This window comes from Dendrobium catenatum, unplaced genomic scaffold (assembly GCF_001605985.2).
Source record: "Dendrobium catenatum unplaced genomic scaffold, ASM160598v2 fragScaff_scaffold_1608, whole genome shotgun sequence".
Lineage (NCBI taxonomy): Eukaryota > Viridiplantae > Streptophyta > Magnoliopsida > Asparagales > Orchidaceae > Dendrobium > Dendrobium catenatum.
The window spans coordinates 4,058,973-4,079,836 of record NW_021320070.1 but is presented as its reverse complement, the minus strand read 5'-3'; the positions used below and the strand labels follow the sequence as shown (position 1 = coordinate 4,079,836).

The 20,864-nt window shown below is 37.7% G+C and overlaps 1 protein-coding gene across 1 annotated transcript; it reads right to left on the bottom strand.

Annotated features, from left to right (window-relative positions):
- Positions 1 to 4,763: 4,763 nt before the first annotated feature.
- Positions 4,764 to 19,374, bottom strand: LOC110102631 (two-on-two hemoglobin-3). Its single transcript, XM_020831053.2, has 4 exons — positions 19,180 to 19,374; positions 18,985 to 19,115; positions 5,207 to 5,351; positions 4,764 to 5,081 (listed from the first exon to the last, which is right to left on the bottom strand). Exons 1-4 carry the CDS (start codon positions 19,320 to 19,322, stop codon positions 5,027 to 5,029), a joined length of 474 nt encoding a protein of 157 aa, XP_020686712.1. The 5' UTR covers positions 19,323 to 19,374; the 3' UTR covers positions 4,764 to 5,026.
- Positions 19,375 to 20,864: the final 1,490 nt, after the last annotated feature.

The window sequence follows — 20,864 nt, the reverse complement described above, 5'->3', positions numbered from 1 at the left end:
ACCTCTTGATAGTTGACTTGGTCAAATTGACCAAGCCAGACCCCAAGACCCTCTCCAATAGGTTCAGTGGGTCAGACCCAACCTACTGGACCTAGTCTTGGGCCTTGGGTCAACCTAGTTGACCAAGTCAACCAGGGTTGACCACCTAGCCCATTAAGAGCTCAAATCAATTTTAAATTATTTTAAATTCTTTCTTGAGCTCGAGCCTCCTCCCCATGGACCTAATTGACTGATTTGACCAAGTCAAATGTTGACTTGGTCAAATCAGGTCATAGATAGGTCATAATAGCCTATTTTATTGCAATTAAGACCTAATTAATGGGAATTAAAACCTCCCCTTGATTTGAAATTGGAACCACGGCCTCTCTTGCTCTGAATTCCCTCCAAATCAACTCTTGATTAGATCTAGACCGTTCCCTTGGACTCCATCCGTTTAAATACCCAAAAATTAGGTCAAGGGATGGATCTTTTTGCAATTGCTCTCTCTCCAGACTTCCACAGACTCTAAAATCTCTTGTGGGAGTTCCTGGAGTTCCCCACGACCTTCCCCCACCGAATCCCGACGAATCCCACTTGCCGACGGCAATTGCTCTCTCTGCAGACTTCCATCAATCCCAGTTGCCTTACTTTAAGTCTTCAGGACTATTAAAAAATTATTTTTATGATATATATATATATATATATATATATATGTTTAAATATTTGGTTACTTTTTAATAATTATAATAATACTTTAAACTGAGAAGTGAAGTGGGGCCACATCCGGATGGTGACACGTGGGAACTGTCCGGGGAGTGAAAGCAACTTGGATGGGCCGCACACGCACGTAGGCCTTCGGATTGGTTCAATCATCAGGACACGACAAGGCCGAGCACCGACAAGATTCCGGATCACGCGCCACACGCTGGAGCTTGATCCAACGGTGCAAACATGGCCACGTGGATACCTTCTTGTTTAGATACTATGCGACCGTGTAGGATACCGGCGACCAATCACGTCCGTTGAAATCTATGATGCCGAGAAGGGAAAGCTTGCTGGAGCTCTACGCCAGGATTAAAAAAGAAAATATAATAACATAATTTTCATTAGAATAAATTCTAAAAATATAGATTTTCATAATTAATACTGTTTTAAATAATTTATATTGAATTAATTTTAAAATTCAAGATCATGTGAGTTTGAGTTTAACAAATTAATAGTTGAATTAAGCGTATCAACGAGATGAATATGATTGATCTGAATCATTTTGAAAACATGTAAATTTTAATTGAAGAACAAAAAACCAAGGCTTAGGGTAGTTGGTCGGTGAGAATGATTTGGGAACCCCCATCTCAGGTTCGAATCCCCTTTATTACCGCCTTGCTTCTTCACTGAGACAAAGTAAGTGTGAGCTCGATGCCGGTGGATGGTCTCGCTAGATTCCACCGAGGGATTAGTTACACTACCAAGCACTCCATTTGGAGTGGCAGCTTAGATATTCCCATTCCAAAAAAATAGAACAAAACGTGTGTTTCTACTCAAATCAAGCAGCTCGATGAGACAAATCTATCAAGTAGAAGATTATTTGATTTTGATATCATTAATACATTTAAATATTTGATAAATGATATATGACAAAAAGGTTAATATAAGCTCTACGATATAGTGTTCGGAATTCTGGCCTAATTTTTCATAACAACCTTTTAAAAAAATCTATAGATATGAAGAGAGATTTGATGAACTCTATTACATATTCTAGCAAATAAGACTAATAAGCACCACCATCATCGCCGCTACAATCACCACAATGCTATTTTAATATTAATATACAACCCTATATTTTGATTTTAATTGCTTGATATATGAATATATGATTTATGTAATCCCTAAAATGAGAATAAGATAATTTTTGAGAAAGGAAGGATTATTTATCGATGGTTTATAGGCCATTGAAATGATATCAATGATTTCATGGGCTGGTGGTGCATCCATTTACTTAATTAGCCCAATTAAATAAATAAGTTGGAACTTTGGGCCCAAAAGTCACAAGTACTTTCTAGATTTCATAAGTTTTTTAATGTTATTTCTGAAATTTTTTTATGAATGGCATAAAAAAAATCTCTCTTTATTTATGAGGATCATTTAGTATCACCTTCTTTTTATTTTATTTTGCTTATTATATTTTAATATAAAATAAAAACATGTTGAAAATTCAAAATAAATATTATTTTTAATTCTATTTTTATTAAATATTACATAAGACAGATTAAGCAAATAAAAATTTTAATTGAAAACGACAATAATTTTTATTCAATATAAACACCTAAAATTCAACTACAAATTATTTTAAGTATTTTCAAAAAATAATTTTATATTCAAAAATAAAATATTTAAAAATATGAAGTAAATATCGCCTTAGAAAAATATAGAGTGATCCCAAGTGGGCATTGTTTGAGATGATTTTCATTTAGAAAATATAAACAACTGAAAATCAATAAAAATTATTTTAAGAGTTCTCACAAAAAAAGAGCTAAAAAAGATTTTTTTTAAAAAAATATATTTAAAAAACTTAAAACATTATCTAAAATAAAATAATAGAAAATGATTCCAAGAGCAAAACACTATCATAATATAAAAATAATAAAATTAATTATATATAGGCAGATATATTTATTTTAAATCGAACTTCCTTATCTTAGCCGCATGTAACAATGAACTCTGTAACGTTTTTTAATGCATAAATAATAAAATAAGAAATTAATAAAATAGCTTATCATGAGAGGTGTTAGGTGTGGGGAAGAATAAATTTAAGCCCATTTTTTGTTTTAAAAAATATTGTAGCTGTTTATTTGCCCCTATTCTCCAAACCTCAAAGCTAAATTATTAAGACCTATTTTTTTAACCTAATCTTGCTTTAAGTTGGTTAATTATGTGCTAAAAATTTATAATGATAACAATTTATAATGTTATTTTTTAAAATACTTAAAACAATTTGTAGCTGAAATTTTTGAGAAAGTAGCAAAAGAGAGTGATAATAGATTATAGATAAATGATATCAATTGGATAATGGTGATCACACGATGATATTCAGATAACGGTGGTAGGATATAGATTAATTGAATGATGGACAATAGATTGTTACGATTGGGTAGCGATGGCGATGACTGAGGATGGATAATCGAACGAATCATAATAAGTCATTTGACTATTGATTTTAGTGTTTCAAGTTTAATATTGGATCAACGGAAATTATTTAAATTCAAACTTGCTCAATTTATGAAGCAACTTTTTAGTACTAACAAACTGCTTCATTAAGCTATAAAAAAGTTGTCACAAACGAAGACTTGAAATCATATATGATGATATCAAAATCCGATGTTAAAGATATTTACGACTTTATTGTCATAAAAAAATATACAATTAAAATTGTTCATAACCCCATCCAACTTAATCACACAAAATATAATCATTAAAAAAAAAACTTTAAAAGTTAAAAATAAAAAAAAACCATAAAAAATTGGTCAATAATGTTGCTCGTGATCAAGATTTCAAGTTAGGAATGAAAATATATATTCTTCAGCTTTAAGGTGTGTGAAAATTGCAAATAGCAATCACCAAGACAAGCCGAGGGATCTAAAATTTCTTGTGTGAAATCTAATAATATCTAATGTGCAAACAATTTTCTTCCTTGGATTTCAAATACAAAAAATGCATACTAAACATATGATTGTTGAAGTGCATGAATGCATCGGGCTTGTTATATGATAGAAAAGCTCCCCTCAAATATAAGGGAAATTTTTATTAGATGGTGATGAGACATGCAATGCTTTATGGTGCCAAATGTTGGCCATTAAAAGAGAAGCATAATACTAAGTTAAGTGTTGCAGAGATGAGAATGCTCAAGTGGATGTGTGGCCTTACTCTTATAGATGGAATATGAAATGAGAATATACGTGAAAAGATTGGAGTAGCTCTACTGGAAGATAAGATTAGATAGAGTCATCTTAGATGGTTTGGTCACATAAAATGACAGCGTTCTGATGACCCAGTTAGGAGAGTAGAGATATTAGATTTGACTTATGTTAAGAAAGGTAGAAGTAAACCTAAAAAGATTTGGTTAGAAAATATTAGAAATGATCTTTTTTTTTTATTTAAACAAGAATTTGACTTTTAACAAAACACAATGGAGAAAAAAGATTAATGTAGCCGACCCCACATAGTGGGAGAAACGCTTGATGTTGTTATATTTCTTATGATTTCCTATTTAAGTAGATAATAGTAGAAGGGTGGCTGACTACATAAAAGAAATAACATAAGGAATTGATTTGTTTTGTTCTAATTTTACTTTTTTTTTTCTTTAATAATACCAACTCCCTCAAGTCATGATTATTCAATAAGTTGTACACTGACTGTCCACTACCTAACATAACCCTTCACTTTTCTCATCTAGGACTTAGGACTTGGCAACTACATATTTAAATAAGAATTTGACTCTTAACAAGACACAATGGAGAAAACAAAGATTCATGTAGCCGACCCCAATAGTGGGATAAAGGCTTGATGTTATTATTGTTGTTACTGCAGCATAACTACTCCCTCAAAATCCTACAGATGGTGTCTATGTGCCAAAGTGCCTCCCAAGACCTACACAAGCACCATCCTCTTTTATAGTTATTCAATCTCCTAAGCCAATCTAGATCACCAGAGAGAAAGTATAAAGTTATGTCCTACTAAAACTGTAACGTTTACATACGAATGAAGTCTAACATTAAAAAAAAAAAAAGAAAGAAAAAACCAACGCTTTTATAAGCTACTATAGCAATAAGGTCAAGTTATGTGACTAAACAATAGCAAAGTAGAGCTCTGCGTACATCTAAGTTATGAAAGACAATTTCCAAGAAAAACATTTCCTACAATTTCCTATACTTTATAATTAGTAATAGATTCATGGGCATTAAAATTTAGCCATATAGAGTAAATGCTTCTTTCTTCAAGAAAATTAATCCTACAAGCATACCAGCATTTTTATATCCTGTCGCAAAGGGGCTCATTGAGCTTGCCTGGTAATCTCATTCCCAGCCACAAGAAAGAACGCAGTATGCCTATAAATGGAAGATCAAAACGAATAAAAAAAAAATATTTTGCATGCAAATACTTTGATTTATTTCAAGTTTTAACACAGCCAAAAAATCAAGAAAATTTTTTGAAGTAAAGAGAATAAACACACCTGAAGAAATTCATCATTTTGATTTTTGAATCGGGGTCAATGGTTGGGGTAATATCTAATGCCTGCTGCATATGGTGTAACCACCTCTCTGCTGCTTGATGAGTAACAGGAAATGGACGATGGCGCCCAATTAGGGCAGGATGGCCTGCAAATGGAGAAAAAATGTCTTCTAAAGTTATATGAAGAAAAATATTTTCTTAGGAAATAAAGAAGTATAAAAACATGCAATGCAGTGCAAGTCTACCCTTATTCACGAATTATTTAGTGCATCATGTGATTATCCTCATTTATATTCAAGTCCCTAAGCCCTCGTGGTTGGCTAAACTCTAAAGCTGCCCATTTGGGTTTCATTACGGGTGTCAAAACAAGTTGACGGGTCTGATTTAGGTCCAACCAGAGTTGACCCGGATTCAAACGGGTTGACACTAACCCGACCCGGTTTTGCAACGGGTCAGGATTGTGAACCCGGACCCGACCTGTGCGGGTTACTGGGTTGACTCGACCCGACCCGCGAGGGTAGCAATCACTTGCTCGTGGCACAGGCGCACAACGGGCCCAGCCATTTGCGGCTCTGTGCTACAAGAGCCAGATGTTCTACAGGAAGAGCCAGTGCGGGCGGGACGGCGGAAGCGGCAACGCGGGTGGCGGGGCAGGACGGCGGCAGGCCGGCAACACAACTCAAACTCGATGCGAGTGACGCAACGACGCAGCGACCGAGTGATGAGACAGGTCACGTGGGATGTTACAAACGGGTCAACACGGGTTGGTTTCCGAGTCAACCCAAACCTAACCCGATTTTAAAAATGGGTCGGAATTACAAAACTGAACAGACCCCGTATGACAAACGGGTTAACCCGAACTCAAAATTTTCAGGGACGGGTTCAGGCTAGGTTTCGGGTCGTGTCATATTTTGTCACCCCCTCGGTTTCATGTTAGGGTAATGGCGTGTAGAGGGATTTAGAGCATGGATCCACCTAGAAGTGTTAGAGAAATATTATGAGATATATTGTCATTTTTCGTGAAAAATTCAAAAGGTTTATGGAAGTGTGAAGGAACCTAGACTAAATCTTGGTCAAAGTTCCTAATTTTGGCTAGTATTAGAATATTGGGTTCAGGGAAGATCCTAATGGTGAATGTAGGGGTTGAAAAGGCCTTCAAGAGTTTGGGGAATTTGTGGAGATCACATTTAAAGCATTTGGTGAAGATTCAAGTGATTTAGAGGGTGATAGAGATGAGAGGACCAAAGTTATGTCACTAGAAGACCTAATGTGGCTGATTGCTTATGAAGAAGTGTATAGCTATTAGTAGTGGGGCCATGATAATCAACTACTCCATGTTTCGCATCAACTCCCCTACGTTCATTTAAAGTTTGCTCTGCAGGTTAAAATCCAATTATTCAACAAGCTCAGGTGCTAGCTTCTTTAAGTCTTTCCTAATGACTATATATCCTCAGTAGGTGGAAAACTCCCATCTGTCAAAAGCCGGTGATCCTCATATTGATTTGTAGGCACTATGAAACTGAAATAACTTACCTTAGCCATCCATTCTATATAGATGTCCATTGCATTTGCCTCATTTCACCGGGAGAGAAGAAAGGGAGGATGAGAAGAGAAGGTAAGAAGGAGAGAGAAGAGGGATTCGGGAATCTTTAGGCCGATTCTGTCAGTCAGATCTATTAAGAAAATTATTCATTTCAAGGTAAGCTAGCGTTATCCTACTATAGTTTTCGATAATTTTGATTTCTGTAGGATTTCTAAAATTTATTTGGTTAGAAATAGTAAAAGGCACAATCTTGATTTCTAGTAAACTTTGATCACGTAACAATTAGTATGTTATAAATCTGCTCATTCTGCATCTATTGACATGATCATATTGAATTTTTATCAAATATTTTGTAACGATTTAGTCATGGACCATGGTTGGACAATATTAGACATCAACAATACATCTTTAATCAAATAAATTACAAACTAAATAGTTTATACATATGTAATAAGCACTAATTTATTTTTTATATTTTATTTTAAATTTGTGTTAGGTAGATCGATTCTATATTACAAAATTAATTTATATTATGAACTTGGTCTACCTAAGCATTATAAATACCCCTCCTATTGTAAGAAAAGATTATGTAATGAATAATTTATGATCTCTCCCTTTCTAGTCTCTTCTTCCTTAAGGAGCCCATAGCCACTCATAAGGTGCAAAAGAATAACAAATAATGCTCTCGTTGCCCTAAAGACAAATCCTCACCTCCTCTTTCTGTTGTTTAGCAATCCCCATCCAGTCATCCACCAGCCAGCCCTCTTTTCCTCTACAGCCAGCTACCGTGCTACCTTCAGCCTAGCCAGAAGCCTATCTTCTTTCAACCGTCCCCTATTTTTCTCAAGAACCCATATTTGTCAACGACGAATAGCACACCACGGCGCAAAGTTCCCCGTGGACTGGAGCCATGGCGCATAACCCATGGCATGGCGCGCGTCATTTTAAACACAATGCAGAATAAAAAAAATAATTATAAAAATTGTTATATGGATCCTATTTAAGAGTATCAATCAAGTTGGGTAAGGCTGGGTTGAATATGTTTGTAGTTCAAAGTCCAAACCATTAAAGTGAGCTTCAAGTTCGTCCGAAATTTCTAATAAAATAAAGTTTAAATAAAGTCTAATAAAACCTAACTAAACTATTTTAATCATATCAAATAATTTTAAAATTAATTATTACATTATTTGAGAAATTAAAATATATAAATATTAAAAAAAAAACTATTTATAATTATATTAAAAAATCCATAAAATTCAAATTGCACGCGTCGTGCACCATTGCGCCATGCGTCATTGAGCACACATGGCGCAAATGGCGCGCGCCAACTTGAACATGTGTGTTGCACCATACAGTTGGCACCGTAGATGTGCCGCACAGTGCAATGAGCCATGGTGCACGCCATTTTGTGCCATTGACAAGTATGCAATAACCAATCTCCATTTCAGCACATCTGCCATAACTTGCTGCCCTCCAAGAATCTACCATACGTTGTTCTTTTCAGCAAATAAAAACCAGCCAAGGGAGCTAGTCCCTTCACTTCCTTCTTCACACAGGCCGGTATTCTGATGGCAGGAAGAAGAGTCGAGTTGTTGGAAGATAAGTTGGAAGTAGAAATAGGTCAACTATGTGGGATCGATGAATGAACGTATTTCAACAATAGAAGGAAGGTGATAGGAAACACTTGGTTTGCAAGTGACCCTAATCCAAAACAGTAAAAATACAGCAGCAATTTGCTGTCCCCAGCAGAAAAAACAGCAGGAATATAGGGAAAACAGCTCGAAAACACAAGTAGAAGGCTTGTATTTCACTAGAAGATGAAAATAGCATGACATGCCGAGGGAAGATGGAGAGGTGAAAATTTTAGGAGGGGAGGAGGAATTATCACACTTGGAGCCTCTACCAAGAAGGGGGTATTACTGTGAGAACAAGCATGATGAATTTGGAGAAAGTAGGGAATATGAATGGAAAAAGGAGGAGAGAGAGCCGTGAAAAAACCCCAATGCTCGCAATCATGGGAGGCATGGGGCGGAAGAAAACATTGGGGCGAGGGGATAGAAGATTAGGAAGCTTAAAATGTCTGTATTTGAAAGAGAATATGCGCATGGGTGGATACATAGGGTGGAGAGATTCTTTGTAGTGAACGGGTTGATAGAAGATGAGAGATTGATGGTCGCAACTCTGTCTTCATAGGAATGCACTGGCATGGTACCAATGGAACTCAATCCGTTCGTGGGAGGAGTTCAAGGAATGTTTGTTGGAGCGCTTTCAAGTCTAGCAGGATGGGGATTACTGTGAGCAATTTTTTGCAATGACACAGGTCGACAGTGATAGAGTACCGGGAAAGATTTGAGCTTCTTTCAGGACGAGTAGGGAGGTTATCAGATACAATGTTGGAAAGTAATTTCATGAAAGGCCTCAAACCAGAGTTGAGGGCAGCAGTGCGGGTGGCAAGGCCCCGTGACTTAAGAGACGATGGACTTAACTCAGATGATTGAAAACAAGAAATCACTGCATAAGAGTAGTTAAGGGATTAGTTGACAAGGCTCTTATCACACAACGATCACTTTCTTGGCACCTAAGATGATGCAGACTATACCAGTTAAAAGTGAGACTCCAAAATAGGGCGGTTCAGAAGTCCGATAGGGAGGGGATTTCAAGAGGCTGACTGATATTGAATTACAAGACAAGAGAGCTAAGGGGCTATGTTTTAGATGCGACGAGAAATTTACACCAGTAAAAATCACACCTTATAAAATCTCATTGTGTTTGATGGGGAGGAGGTGGACGAGGAAGAGGCAATGAGGGAGGAGGAAGAGGAGGAGGAGCCCGTGCATTTCGAGGTAGCGGAAGTTTCATTGAACTCTGTAGTGGGATTCACGTCGAATCACACTATGAAAGTGAAGGGGAAATATGGGAGGAAAGGCAGTGGTGATCCTGGTGGACAGTGGGGCTACCCACAATTTCATATCGAACCAGATGGTAGAAAAACTGGTAGATACAGGAGGATTTGGAGTGATGATGAGCTTAGAAAAGGTAGAGAAGAGAAGAGGGATATGTCAAGATTTGGTGGTAGAGTTGCAAGGAACTCGCATTAGGGAGAATTTCCTTCCATTAGAATTAGAAAGTACTGATTTGATTTTGGGAATGAAATGGCTACAAATATTAGGGGAGACTAAGGTGAATTGGAGGCATTAGCCATGAAGATCTAGGTGGAGGGGAGATAATTGATAATTAAGAGAAACCCCAGCTTATCCAAGGCAATGGTTTCTTTGAAAACCATGGTTTGTGCCCTACAAGGGGAAGGAGGGGAATTCTTGGTAGAGCTCCAAAGTCCGAAGAGAGGAGAGACAGAGCATGGAGAGGACATTCCAAACATTGTCCAGCCCCTTCTTCAGCAGTTCAGAGAGATATTTCAGCTTACCCAGGGATTACCACACCCACGGGATCACAAGCACTCTATTGTTTTGAAGGAACAAGTCTCCCCCATTAGTGTCCGGACATATCGCTACCTCAAATCCAAAAGGAAGATATTGAAAAACTGATTCAGGAGATCTTGAAGCTGAAATTATCAAGCCTAGTGTGAGCCCTTTCTCTAATCCAGTATTGTTGGCAAAAAAGAAGGATATGAGCTAGAGACTCTGTGTAAACTACTATGCCCTAAATAAGGCGATGGCACCAGACAAGTTTCTCATATTAGTCATCAATGAGCTGTTAGATGAGCTGCATGGATCTGTAATATTCTCTAAGATCGACTTAAAATTTGAATATCATCATATCAGAATGCGACCAGGAGACACCCACAAGACAGCTTTTCAAATACACGAGGGACACTATGAGTTCTTAGTGATGCCATATAGCCTCACTAACACACCGACAACTTTATAGTCCCTGCCGAATAGGGTATTCCAGCCTTACTTGCGAAGGTTTATGCTAGTATTTTTTGACGATATATTGGTATAAATCAAGTTTGAGGGGGAGCACTTGGACATTTGGGAGTTATGTTGACTAGCTTAAGGGAGCACTCCTTATTTGCCAACCAGAAGAAGTATCTTTTCGCCCAATCCAGAGTAGAGTACTTAGGGCATGTGGTATCTCATGGGGAGTGACAGCTAATCTGAATAAGATTGAGGCCATGCTTAGATGGCCCATACCCAAGAATTTAAAGAAGCTGAGAGGGTTCTTAGGGCTCATAGGCTAATATCAAAAATTTCTGAAAGATCTGATTTTATAACAAGGCCAATGACATAACAGCTCAAGAAAGACCACTTCAATTGGAGAGAATCAGCCACCAAGGCTTTTGAGGAGTTGAAGAAGGCTATGACTAGTGTGTCAGTCTTAGCACTTTCAGATTTTAGCCAGCATTTTCTAATCGAGACTTATGCCTTGGATTTTGGGTTGGGAGCAGTACTCATGCAAAACTAGAGACCAGTGGCTTATCTTACTCTAGTATTGATGACCAGTGCAAGGCTCAAGTTAGTTTATGAGAGGGAGCTGATGATGATTGTGTTGGTCATTCAGAAATGACGGCCTTGTAAACTGGTGTGACACCTCCAGGTTCAACATTCAATTCTACACATTCCGACCTAAATGAAAAAAGGTAAAGATTTGAACTTTTGAGTTTTTCAATAATTTGCATGTCTTTGGGAGTGTATTAATGCATGAAAATGATCATGTGCTCTAAAATCAGTCCCAAGTGTTTGGTGTGAACTTCAGCAAAATTTGAGAATATCACTTTTGGAGCACAGTGGTGCTACAACTCAGCCAAAGCGCCAAATAGTGACATTCCAACGACGTGCTCTCGAGTTTTTGAGGGTTCTTTAGTGCCGCGTCACTAAGCCATTATGAACTCATTAAATATATTTTAATCCACTATTCAATTGCCATTTCGCCCGAGCAGCCAGTCGAATAGGAGAGAGAAGAGAGAAAGAGAGATTTAGAGAGGGAAATCGCATTTTGAGCAGCTTCGGGCCGTTTTCAGTCGTCGGCCCAGTTGAAAAAGTTATTTGGATCAAAGTAGGTCACCTTATGCCTATGTGAAAATCAGATCAGAAGAAGGAGAGGTTCACGGTTCATCTAGTCAAACCAGGGTTGAACTGGATGATATAATAAATATTAATTTTATTTTTTAAAAAAATTAAATTACCAAAATAATGATACTATCATTATAAATTATGTGACAAAAAATTAAACAGAACATAAAATTAAACATAACACAAATTAACTATGAGATGATCTATATAAAGCAATTTAACAAACAGTCAAATATGTTCTATATGAAGCAATTTAAAACACCTTGCAACTCCATATTTTTTGTTTATTTTTTATGAGGTAAATATATAGCTTTTTCTACAACGCCTCAATTGTATAAATATAGGATGAATGGTAGTTTTTGGGCATGATATCTTTTTTTTTCCTTGCATGGGGAGGGGGAGGGGCACTTACAGCTAGTAATAAAGTCTCAAATCTTCTCTCTCTAAAAACCTCTACTTCCTTCTCTTCTCTTCTTCACATATTTTTTGGGCTTCCATTTGTCTAGTAGGCATGAGAAATTGGTGCCATCTTGATGCATGAAGGATTTTTTACTTCTTAAAGCAAACACTAACTCCCAAATACCCTTCTTTCTTCTTTTCTCTTCTCTTCTTCTTATTCCTCATTTTTTTTCATTGTTCTCTACTCACTGGAACCTTGAAAGCCATGCTAGCTAAGTTCTGACATCTCCCACAGACAAATTTGGAACTAACACATTGAATCCATATATAGTTAATGTTTTCTTAATGCAAAGCCAAAGGAGTGGCGAGAAAATTTTGGATAAAACCTATTTCATCTAAAAAATACATGATTGAATTTTTAGGTCATTCTTTTTATATCACAAACTCATCAACCTTATCTATGTTCAGTTTTGAAAACCTTCTTTTCAAACTAATTTTCTTAGTATTTCCAGGCACAATAAATGAGCATTGAACTTTCTTCAATCCAAAAATGAGTGTAAAGCTTTCTATGAGAAGCTGTATGATAATTGTTAGCTAATAGACAAATCACATAGTTTTGGGTTCCATTTTGCCTGGCTGGCATGAGAAATTGGCGCCATTCCTAATGCACAAAGGATTTTTTATTTTTTAATGCATACACAGCTTGCAATGTTGAGTTCTAAGCAAACACTAACTCCCAAATACCCTTCTTTCTTCTTTTCTCTTCTCTTCTTCTTATTCCTCATTTTTTTTCATTGTTCTCTACTCACTGGAACCTTGAAAGCCATGCTAGCTAAGTTCTGACATCTCCCACAGACAAATTTGGAACTAACACATTGAATCCATATATAGTTGATGTTTTCTTAATGCAAAGCCATAAGGAGTGGCGAGAAAATTTTGGATAAAACCTATTTCTTCTAAAAACTACATGATTGAATTTTTAGGTCATTCTTTTTATATCACAAACTCATCAACCTTATCTAAGTTCAGTTTTGAAAACCTTCTTTTCAAACTAATTTTCTTAGTATTTCCAGGCACAATAAATGAGCATTGAACTTTCTTCTCTCCAAAAATGAGTGTACAGCTTTATATGAGAAGCTGTATGATAATTGTTAGCTAATAGACAAATCACATAGTTTTGGGCTTCCAGTTTTACTGGCTGGCATGAGAAATTGGTGCCATTCCTAATGCACAAAGGATTTTTTATTTTTTAATGCATACACAGCTTGCAATGTTGAGTTCTACTTCTTATGTTTGCAAGTTCAGCTCTTCCTTTTGCTTCAAAAACCAGTTCATTGGATTTGAAAGAATGGTGATATAAAGAATGAATTCCAAATAAAACAAAACTTGGCAATCAACGGATCTTAAACATGTCTAAGACAGCAAAACGTGTTCTTCTCTACAACAGTCACAAGGATAAGGTGTAGAAAGCTGAAATGAAATATTTAGTTGCATAAAGATCACGATGCAAAAAACTTAAAATGAGCAAGAAAATGCACGAGTCTCAAACATTCATGAATCTCCCATAAAGGGAATATAAAGCAAAAAATCAGACTTTCATTGCTCTCAAATACAAAGAGCTTCAACACATTTCTGTTGTAGACTTAATGCTATTAAATGAAACAGAAATCAAAATGGAAGAAGAACCATCGTTAGGTTAGTGTGGAAGAACCATTGTTAGGTTAGTGTGCCAAGTCTGCTGACTTCACTTTGCATTTTTCTGTCTTGTGTTGTGTTGTTCGGTGTTTTGCAGTTGACTATAAGAATGTTTGGTAAAATCATATTAAAAGTTGTCTAAAGTGTTGTTCATCCAAAAACAAAAATCATTGTGATAATGGCATTGATAGAACCTGAGCAAAACAGAGAAGAACAGAGAAATACAGGGAAGAAGAAGAGATATAGGAAAGTTTTCTTTACTGTTTTTATTGTATTGATCATCACCGCAATACATTGATGTATATGTATATATAAAGAGAGGTAAGGACAGTTTGTTATGCTGAGCTGTTGTGGATGGCTGCAAGGACGGACGGAGGGAGCAAATTCGTAATAGAATGGTGGTCCTCGTGATGAGCTGGCATCCATCGTGATGTGCTAACAGCCCCCCACAAATTAAGCATCCATAGAGTGGATGGTTAATTTGAATCGTACATCATGAAAGAGAGCTGGAGGTAAGGGTTTTGTAAGCAGATTAGCAAGCTGATCGGCGGAGTGAATGTGAGAAATTGTGATTGTCTTGTTTCTGATGTGCTCGCTTATGAAATGAAAGTCTATTTTAATATGATTAGTCCTCGCATGAAAGATCAGATTGTTGGCGAGAGCAATGGCGGAGGTGGTCACAAAAGATAGTGGTCGGCGAGGATTATAGGAGGTGAAATTCAGCTACAAGGCGACAAAGCCATAAGACATCTGATATTGTTGAGGCGAGTGATCAGTACTCAACTTCGGTTGATGATTTGTCCACTGTTACTTGCTTTTTGACACTCCAGGATATTAGATTATTGCCAAGAAACATACAAAACCTGAAATAGACTTCCGATCTGTTGAGTCTGCAGCCTAGTCGGCATCAGCCTACGAGCAAAGTTGGAGTTTACTGGCTATAAGAGGAAGGCCATAGTGAGTTGTACCTAAACATATCGTAGAAGCCATTTAAGAGATTGATAGTCACTGCGTCGCGGGTCGTCGCAAAGGCTATGTCCGGCCTTGTAATGATCAAGTGCTAGATAGAGTCGGCTAGTTCGCGGTAGAGATGCGGGTCACTGTAAGGTTGATCGGCGGCTGGTCCATGTGTTGATTTGACATCGGAGTTATGGAAGGTTTGCAAGTTGCAAAGCCGACTACTGTGAGAAGTTCACAAGCATAATGTTGTTGATGAAGGAAGAAGCTTGATTTTGTCTTGATTGTCTGAATGCCAAGGAAGAGAGAAACTTCACCAAGTTGTTTGATGGAGAATGCGGTTTGGAGTTGTGACAAGAGATGCTAAATGGTGGAAGAGCAATTTTCTGTAAGAAGAATGTCATCAACGTATATCAAACGATATAGCAAAATGTGTGAGTTGGAGTAAATCAGTAATGCGGGTCTGCCTTGTTGAAGGTGAAGCCGAATTGAAGAAGAAATGTGGTAAATTTATGGAACCACTGCCGGGAGCTTGCTTGAAGCCGTAGATGGACTTGTGCAGCTTACAAACATGATTGGGTTGTTGAGTGTCAATAAATCCGGGTGGTTGCATCATATAGATTTCATCCAGAAGATCACCATGTAAGAATGCATTGGAGAAATCCATTTGAAGAACGGACCAGCTGCAATGAAGTGCTAAGGTTAAGAGAATTCGGATTGTAGGCATCTTTGCAATAGGGCTGAATGTTTCGGTGTAATTGATCCAAAATTACTGGGTGAAGCCTTGAGCCACAAGGCGAGCTTTGTAGTGATCAACTTGGCCATTTGGTTGAAGTTTAGTTTTGAATGTCCAGCGGCATCCAAGTATGGGTTTGTCAGGTGGTGGAGTAAGAGACCAAGTGCCTTGCTGTTGAAGAGCGAGGAACTCAGTAGTCATGGCATCCCACCATTGTGGAAGACGAAGTGATTGAATGTAATTACTGGGAGTGGAAGTGGATGAAGGGATGACAGAAAGATCAAAATTTTCTTTGGTTTGGAGAGACCAAATTTTAATCTGGTTTGCATAGGATGGTTGGGTGGAAGTAAGGGAGGAATAGTTGGTGGTTTTGTGATTGAATTGCTCAGTTGTGAAGGAGATTGAGTTGGTGATAAGGCAAAGTGGCTGACTTTGGAAGGTTGTATTGTGGTCGGTGAGATATGTGGACAGGTTGAAGTAACAGGTTCTGGCAAGGTAGTAGATGGCAGAACAGAGGATGGGACAAGAAGTAATGGTGAGTGATTAGTGGTGGGTGAAATTGTGGACACGGTGTTGGAGGAGGAGAACGCAAATGTTTGCTCATGGAATATGACATGACATGAGATGTAAATTTTGTTAGTAGGAATATGAAGGCAGTGGTATCCTTTGTGAGAAGATGAATAGCCCAAGAAGATGCATTCAAGAGAGCGTGGAGAGAGTTTATTGGGTGTGTGAGATTGCAGCTATAGAAAGCAGAGATAGTCGAAGATGCGTAGATCAGTATAGGATGGAGGATGTCCGTGAAGTTTGTGGTAAGGAATTTGTAAGAAGAGAGCTTTTGTGGGCAGTGAATTATAAGATAGTTGGTAGTTGATATAGCTTCAGCCCAAAATTCGAGAGGTAGATGAGCCGCATGAAGAAGGGTTCTTGTGAGGTCAAGAAGGTGACGGTTTTTTGCGTTTGGATACCCCATTCTGCTTGGGTGTATAGGGACAGTTGAATAGGTGTGTAATTCCTTGGTTGAGTAGGTATGTTGTGAAGAGATTACTTGTAAACTCCTCACCGCCATCAGATCGAAGGACGGTAATAAGAGAGTTAAAGGTTGTTTGAATTAGACTGTGGAATTGTTTAAATTTGGTAAATGTTTCTTGCTTCGAATTCATGAGATATAATCAACAATATGTGGTGTAATCATCTATGAAGATGACATAATATTTGTAACCATTTAGAGATGGCAATGAAACAGGACCCCAAACATCCAAGTGAATTAGTTAGAAGGCTTTGGTAGAGAAAGAAGTACTTGTATTAAAAGAAAGTTTGTAGCTTTTGGCTATATTACATGAGATACATAGGTGAAAAGAGGGAGAAGTACATAAAGATTGTATAAATGAAACTAGTGTCGAGAGAAGATGATGATGCGGATGACCAAAGCGCACGTGCCAAAGTGAGTTGGAGCTAGCAGTGGCATGGAGGGTTGTTGTAGAAGTGGTTGAGGAGGTGCAAACTTGATAGAGACCATCACGGTTGAGGCCATGTAGAAGAGTTTGATTGTCCTGAAGATCCTTAATTACAAAGCCATGAGCATCAAAATAAATGGAGACATTACTGTCAGATGTTAATTTAGAGATAAATAGTAGATTATGTGATATAAACAGGACAGTCATAGATTGCGAAGGCGAAGCTTACAAGAGTAATCAGATAGTAGAAGAAGTCCCTAGCCACTATGTTGGATGGGTAACGAGCTGCCGTTGGCAATTGAAATGGAATCAGTACCACTGTAGAGGGCCGGTTTTAGGAGATTTGAGGCATCCGGTGTGAGATGAGTGGAGGCACCGAAGTCTAATACCCATTCAGTCATGAGAGCTGGATTTTGTTGGGAAATTAGAGCACGTGGGTTCCATGAAGAGGTTGGGGCAAACTGTAGATTGCATTGGTGCCAACAGTTAAGTGCGGAGTGACCGAATTTGCCACAGATTTGGCAAATGAGGCACGTTGTCATGACTATTAAAGGTGAGGGCGGACGGTTAGAAGAGAAGGGTGGACGTGTGGATGAACCGCGACCCCAGAAAGGATGAGAGGTATTGGTGCTAGGAAATCGACCATGCCTAGAGCCTGTGCGATTAGAGAATAAAGCTGTGGTATCCAACGACGAAGCAGTGTCTTTGAGCTGTTCATTTTGAAGGTTAATCTCCTCGCTGCATAGAAGAGAGTAAATGTATCCAGGCTAATGGGATTAAGGGATGTGTGAATGGTAGTTTTTAAGGTATTGTAAGTGGAGGGGAGGCCATTAAGGATGTAAAGAATAATGTCCTCGGAGTCGATGTGGAAGCTAGCCGCCACGATATTGTCTACGAGAGACTTAATTTGGGTAAGATATTGTGTCATAGAGCGATCACACATCTGGATATGATAAAGCTTATTTTTGAGCTGAATAACGCAAGAGCGATTTGAGGGTTGTAGTCTTCGTTCGAGGGTGATCCAAACTTCATGGGCGGAGGAGAGAGTGAGCACGTAGGGTAGCACAGATGGTGATATGGTGGAAAAGAGGGCGGATATCAGATTGCAATCAATGAGGTGCCATAAGCGAAGGTCAGCAGGGGATGATTCCGGCGGAGGGGATTGGGTTTCGGTGGAGGTAAGCTTCAAAGCCATTGGCTGAGAAGTGCTGATAAATCTGAAGTCTCCAGATCGCATAATTGTCATTAGTGAGCCATGTAGGAACAATGTGTTTAAGATTAGAAATAAGGAACTTGAGAGGAGGTGGAACAGTGAATTCGGCCAGAGAAGCTGATATATTGGAATGGGGAGGAAGGGAGGCTGTTGATTCTTGATCTACCATGAACGCTTGAAGAGTTGTTGTAGAGCTACTGGTCTGATACCATGATAGACATGAGCAAAATAGAGAATAAGAGAGAAATACAGGGAAGAAGAAGAGATATAGGAAAGTTTCCTTTACTGTTTCTATTGTATTGATCATCACCGCAATACATTGATGTATATGTATATATAAAGAGAGGTAAGGATAGTTTGTTATGCTGAGCTGTTGTGGACGGCTGCAAGGACGGACGGAGGGAGCAAGTCCTGTAATAGAATGGTTGTCCTCGTGATGAGATGGCATCCATCGTGATGTGCTAACAGGCATGAGTTTATGAAATAAACAAAATAAATATTATCTTGATTTTCATACCGTTGATACAATATCCTAATTTTAATCTGTAAATGAATCAATTACTTAATTTGATTTAAAAAAAAAACAAATTCATCAAAATGCTTTAAACAACCAAAATTATCGTTCAAAATAGATTGTTTTTCATGTTTCATAAAACTTGACTTTTACTCGCAGCTATTTTGAGATATGTTAGAACTGCTTTTGTTTAGTTAATATATATACCAAACAGAGCCTGCGATCGGATTACCTTTTCTTTGGGAGTAAAGAGGAGGGCCTCCCATTCTCTGCACAAAGAACTCATACTGATTCCGAATCGCATCCTCCTTCCTCGACCCTGCGAAGATCGATCGGAACCACTCCTCTTCGTCATCATAAACCCTATCCCAACGCTCAGATCAGCACAACGGAGAAACAAAAAGAACAAGAAAGAGAGCCGAGGTACCTATTGTAGAAATTAGTGGACAAGTCGACAAAGGGCTTAATGTCGCCGCCAAGAGCATTGAAGACATTGGTTTCATCGATCGCAAAGGCGTCGCTCGCCGCCACGCCGCTCCACACCGACGCTTTCTCCTGCAATGACTGCATCTCCTCTGCGACTTCTGCGGCGGCGGAGAGCGGGATTCAGAGAGCGAGAGGGTCAAATTTATAAGAGAGCGCGTGCAATCCACGCAATGTAAATTAGCTTGGGAAATTATATTCAAGGGCTTGTAAATTAACTTATTTGCGGATGTACCCGAAGCTATTAATGGTCATGAATTTATCTCAGATTTGAAACCATCAAAATATTTTTCATTTAAGACCAATAAGAATGAAAAATTAATGTGACAAGATATATACAAGAGAGAAAGAATCATTAAAATTTTACAAATATTTCCAAAGGAAATAAAGTAATAAAAGTTTTTAAGATCAAATAAATTTAAGTTTATCATAAGGAGTTTCCTAATAAACGTAAACAAGGCATACATATATTCACTAGAAAGGAAATTCATAGCTTTACATCTAAATGATGATCAGTAAGTTCTAATACTAACATAAGAAAGCAATGAAAGCTTATGTTAACAGTTTGAAGAAAAGGGTTAGTTGAGCCAAAATGTTCTTTACTTGCTACTAGCAAAGATGACATGAAGAAACTATGAGTTTGAATTAATAACCATATATATCTAAGGAAGATTGCGATAACTTGGTTATTAATAGATAGGTATGAAATGACTATGTCTGAAAGATAGAGGGAGAGCACTACCAGATGCTCGAGTAGGATCAGGGACGAGAACAATGAAGTCTTGAAAAACATCCAAGAAGGAAAAGTCATTCGCACAAGGAACAATTGATGTTGGTGTTAGTTAGAATAGAGTTGAGTGGAAAAGCTACAAGGGAGGAGCTAAGAAGGTCCGAGGCAAATTGATAAGTGGAGTGGGAGATGAAATCATATCTATGAGAGTTAGATGTGCTCGTAAATGGTTGTGGAGTTAGGATGTATGAAAAGTTAATAAGGAAGAGTAATGTGTTTATAAAAGATGAAAAAAGTAAAACTATAGCGATGTAATACTCATAAAGAAGCTTAAAGATTGAAAGAAGTGTTGTAAGCAAAACCAGCTATAACTCTTTATTTATTTCAACATAGGCGAGGTGTTAATGATAGAATAGTAAGTTATAAATAATTACCAATAGATTGGAGATATAACAAGTTGGATCAAGGTAAGGTAAGGGTGAGGATAAGAGCATCTTATTTTACAATGAAAACCTAAGGCAAGGATGAAATGAGAAAGAAAAATAATTTTCAAAGAACAAAATAAATATAGGCATTTTATTTAGATTGTTAAGTAATTGCAGTCAACCAAATTGCTTAAAAATTTAGGGTATTCATACTTGTTGCGTGCTAGAATATATATACGCGGCGGTAGAGTTTGTAAATTTGCATCCTAGCATTGCACAAGTATTCCGCACAAACAGAAAAGAGAAATGAACACCAGAGTTTTTACGTGGAAAACCCAAAAAGGGAAAAAACCATGGGGCCTCGCCCAGTTGTAAAGTTCCACTAGTATTTGTATGAAGTACAAAGGTTGATCCGTCTTACAAATCAAGAAGATCAGTTTACAATCAACTTCTCACAAAGTTACATCATAAGAA

Coding starts and splice junctions, on each gene's coding strand:
- LOC110102631 (XM_020831053.2), bottom strand. CDS start 19,322: ATGCAGTCATTGCAGGAGAAAGCGTCGGTGTGGAGCGGCGTGGCGGCG. Junction 19,116..19,179: donor TCCACTAATTTCTACAATAG/GTACCTCGGCTC, acceptor GCGTTGGGATAG/GGTTTATGATGACGAAGAGG. Junction 5,082..5,206: donor AAAATGATGAATTTCTTCAG/GTGTGTTTATTC, acceptor TTCCATTTATAG/GCATACTGCGTTCTTTCTTG.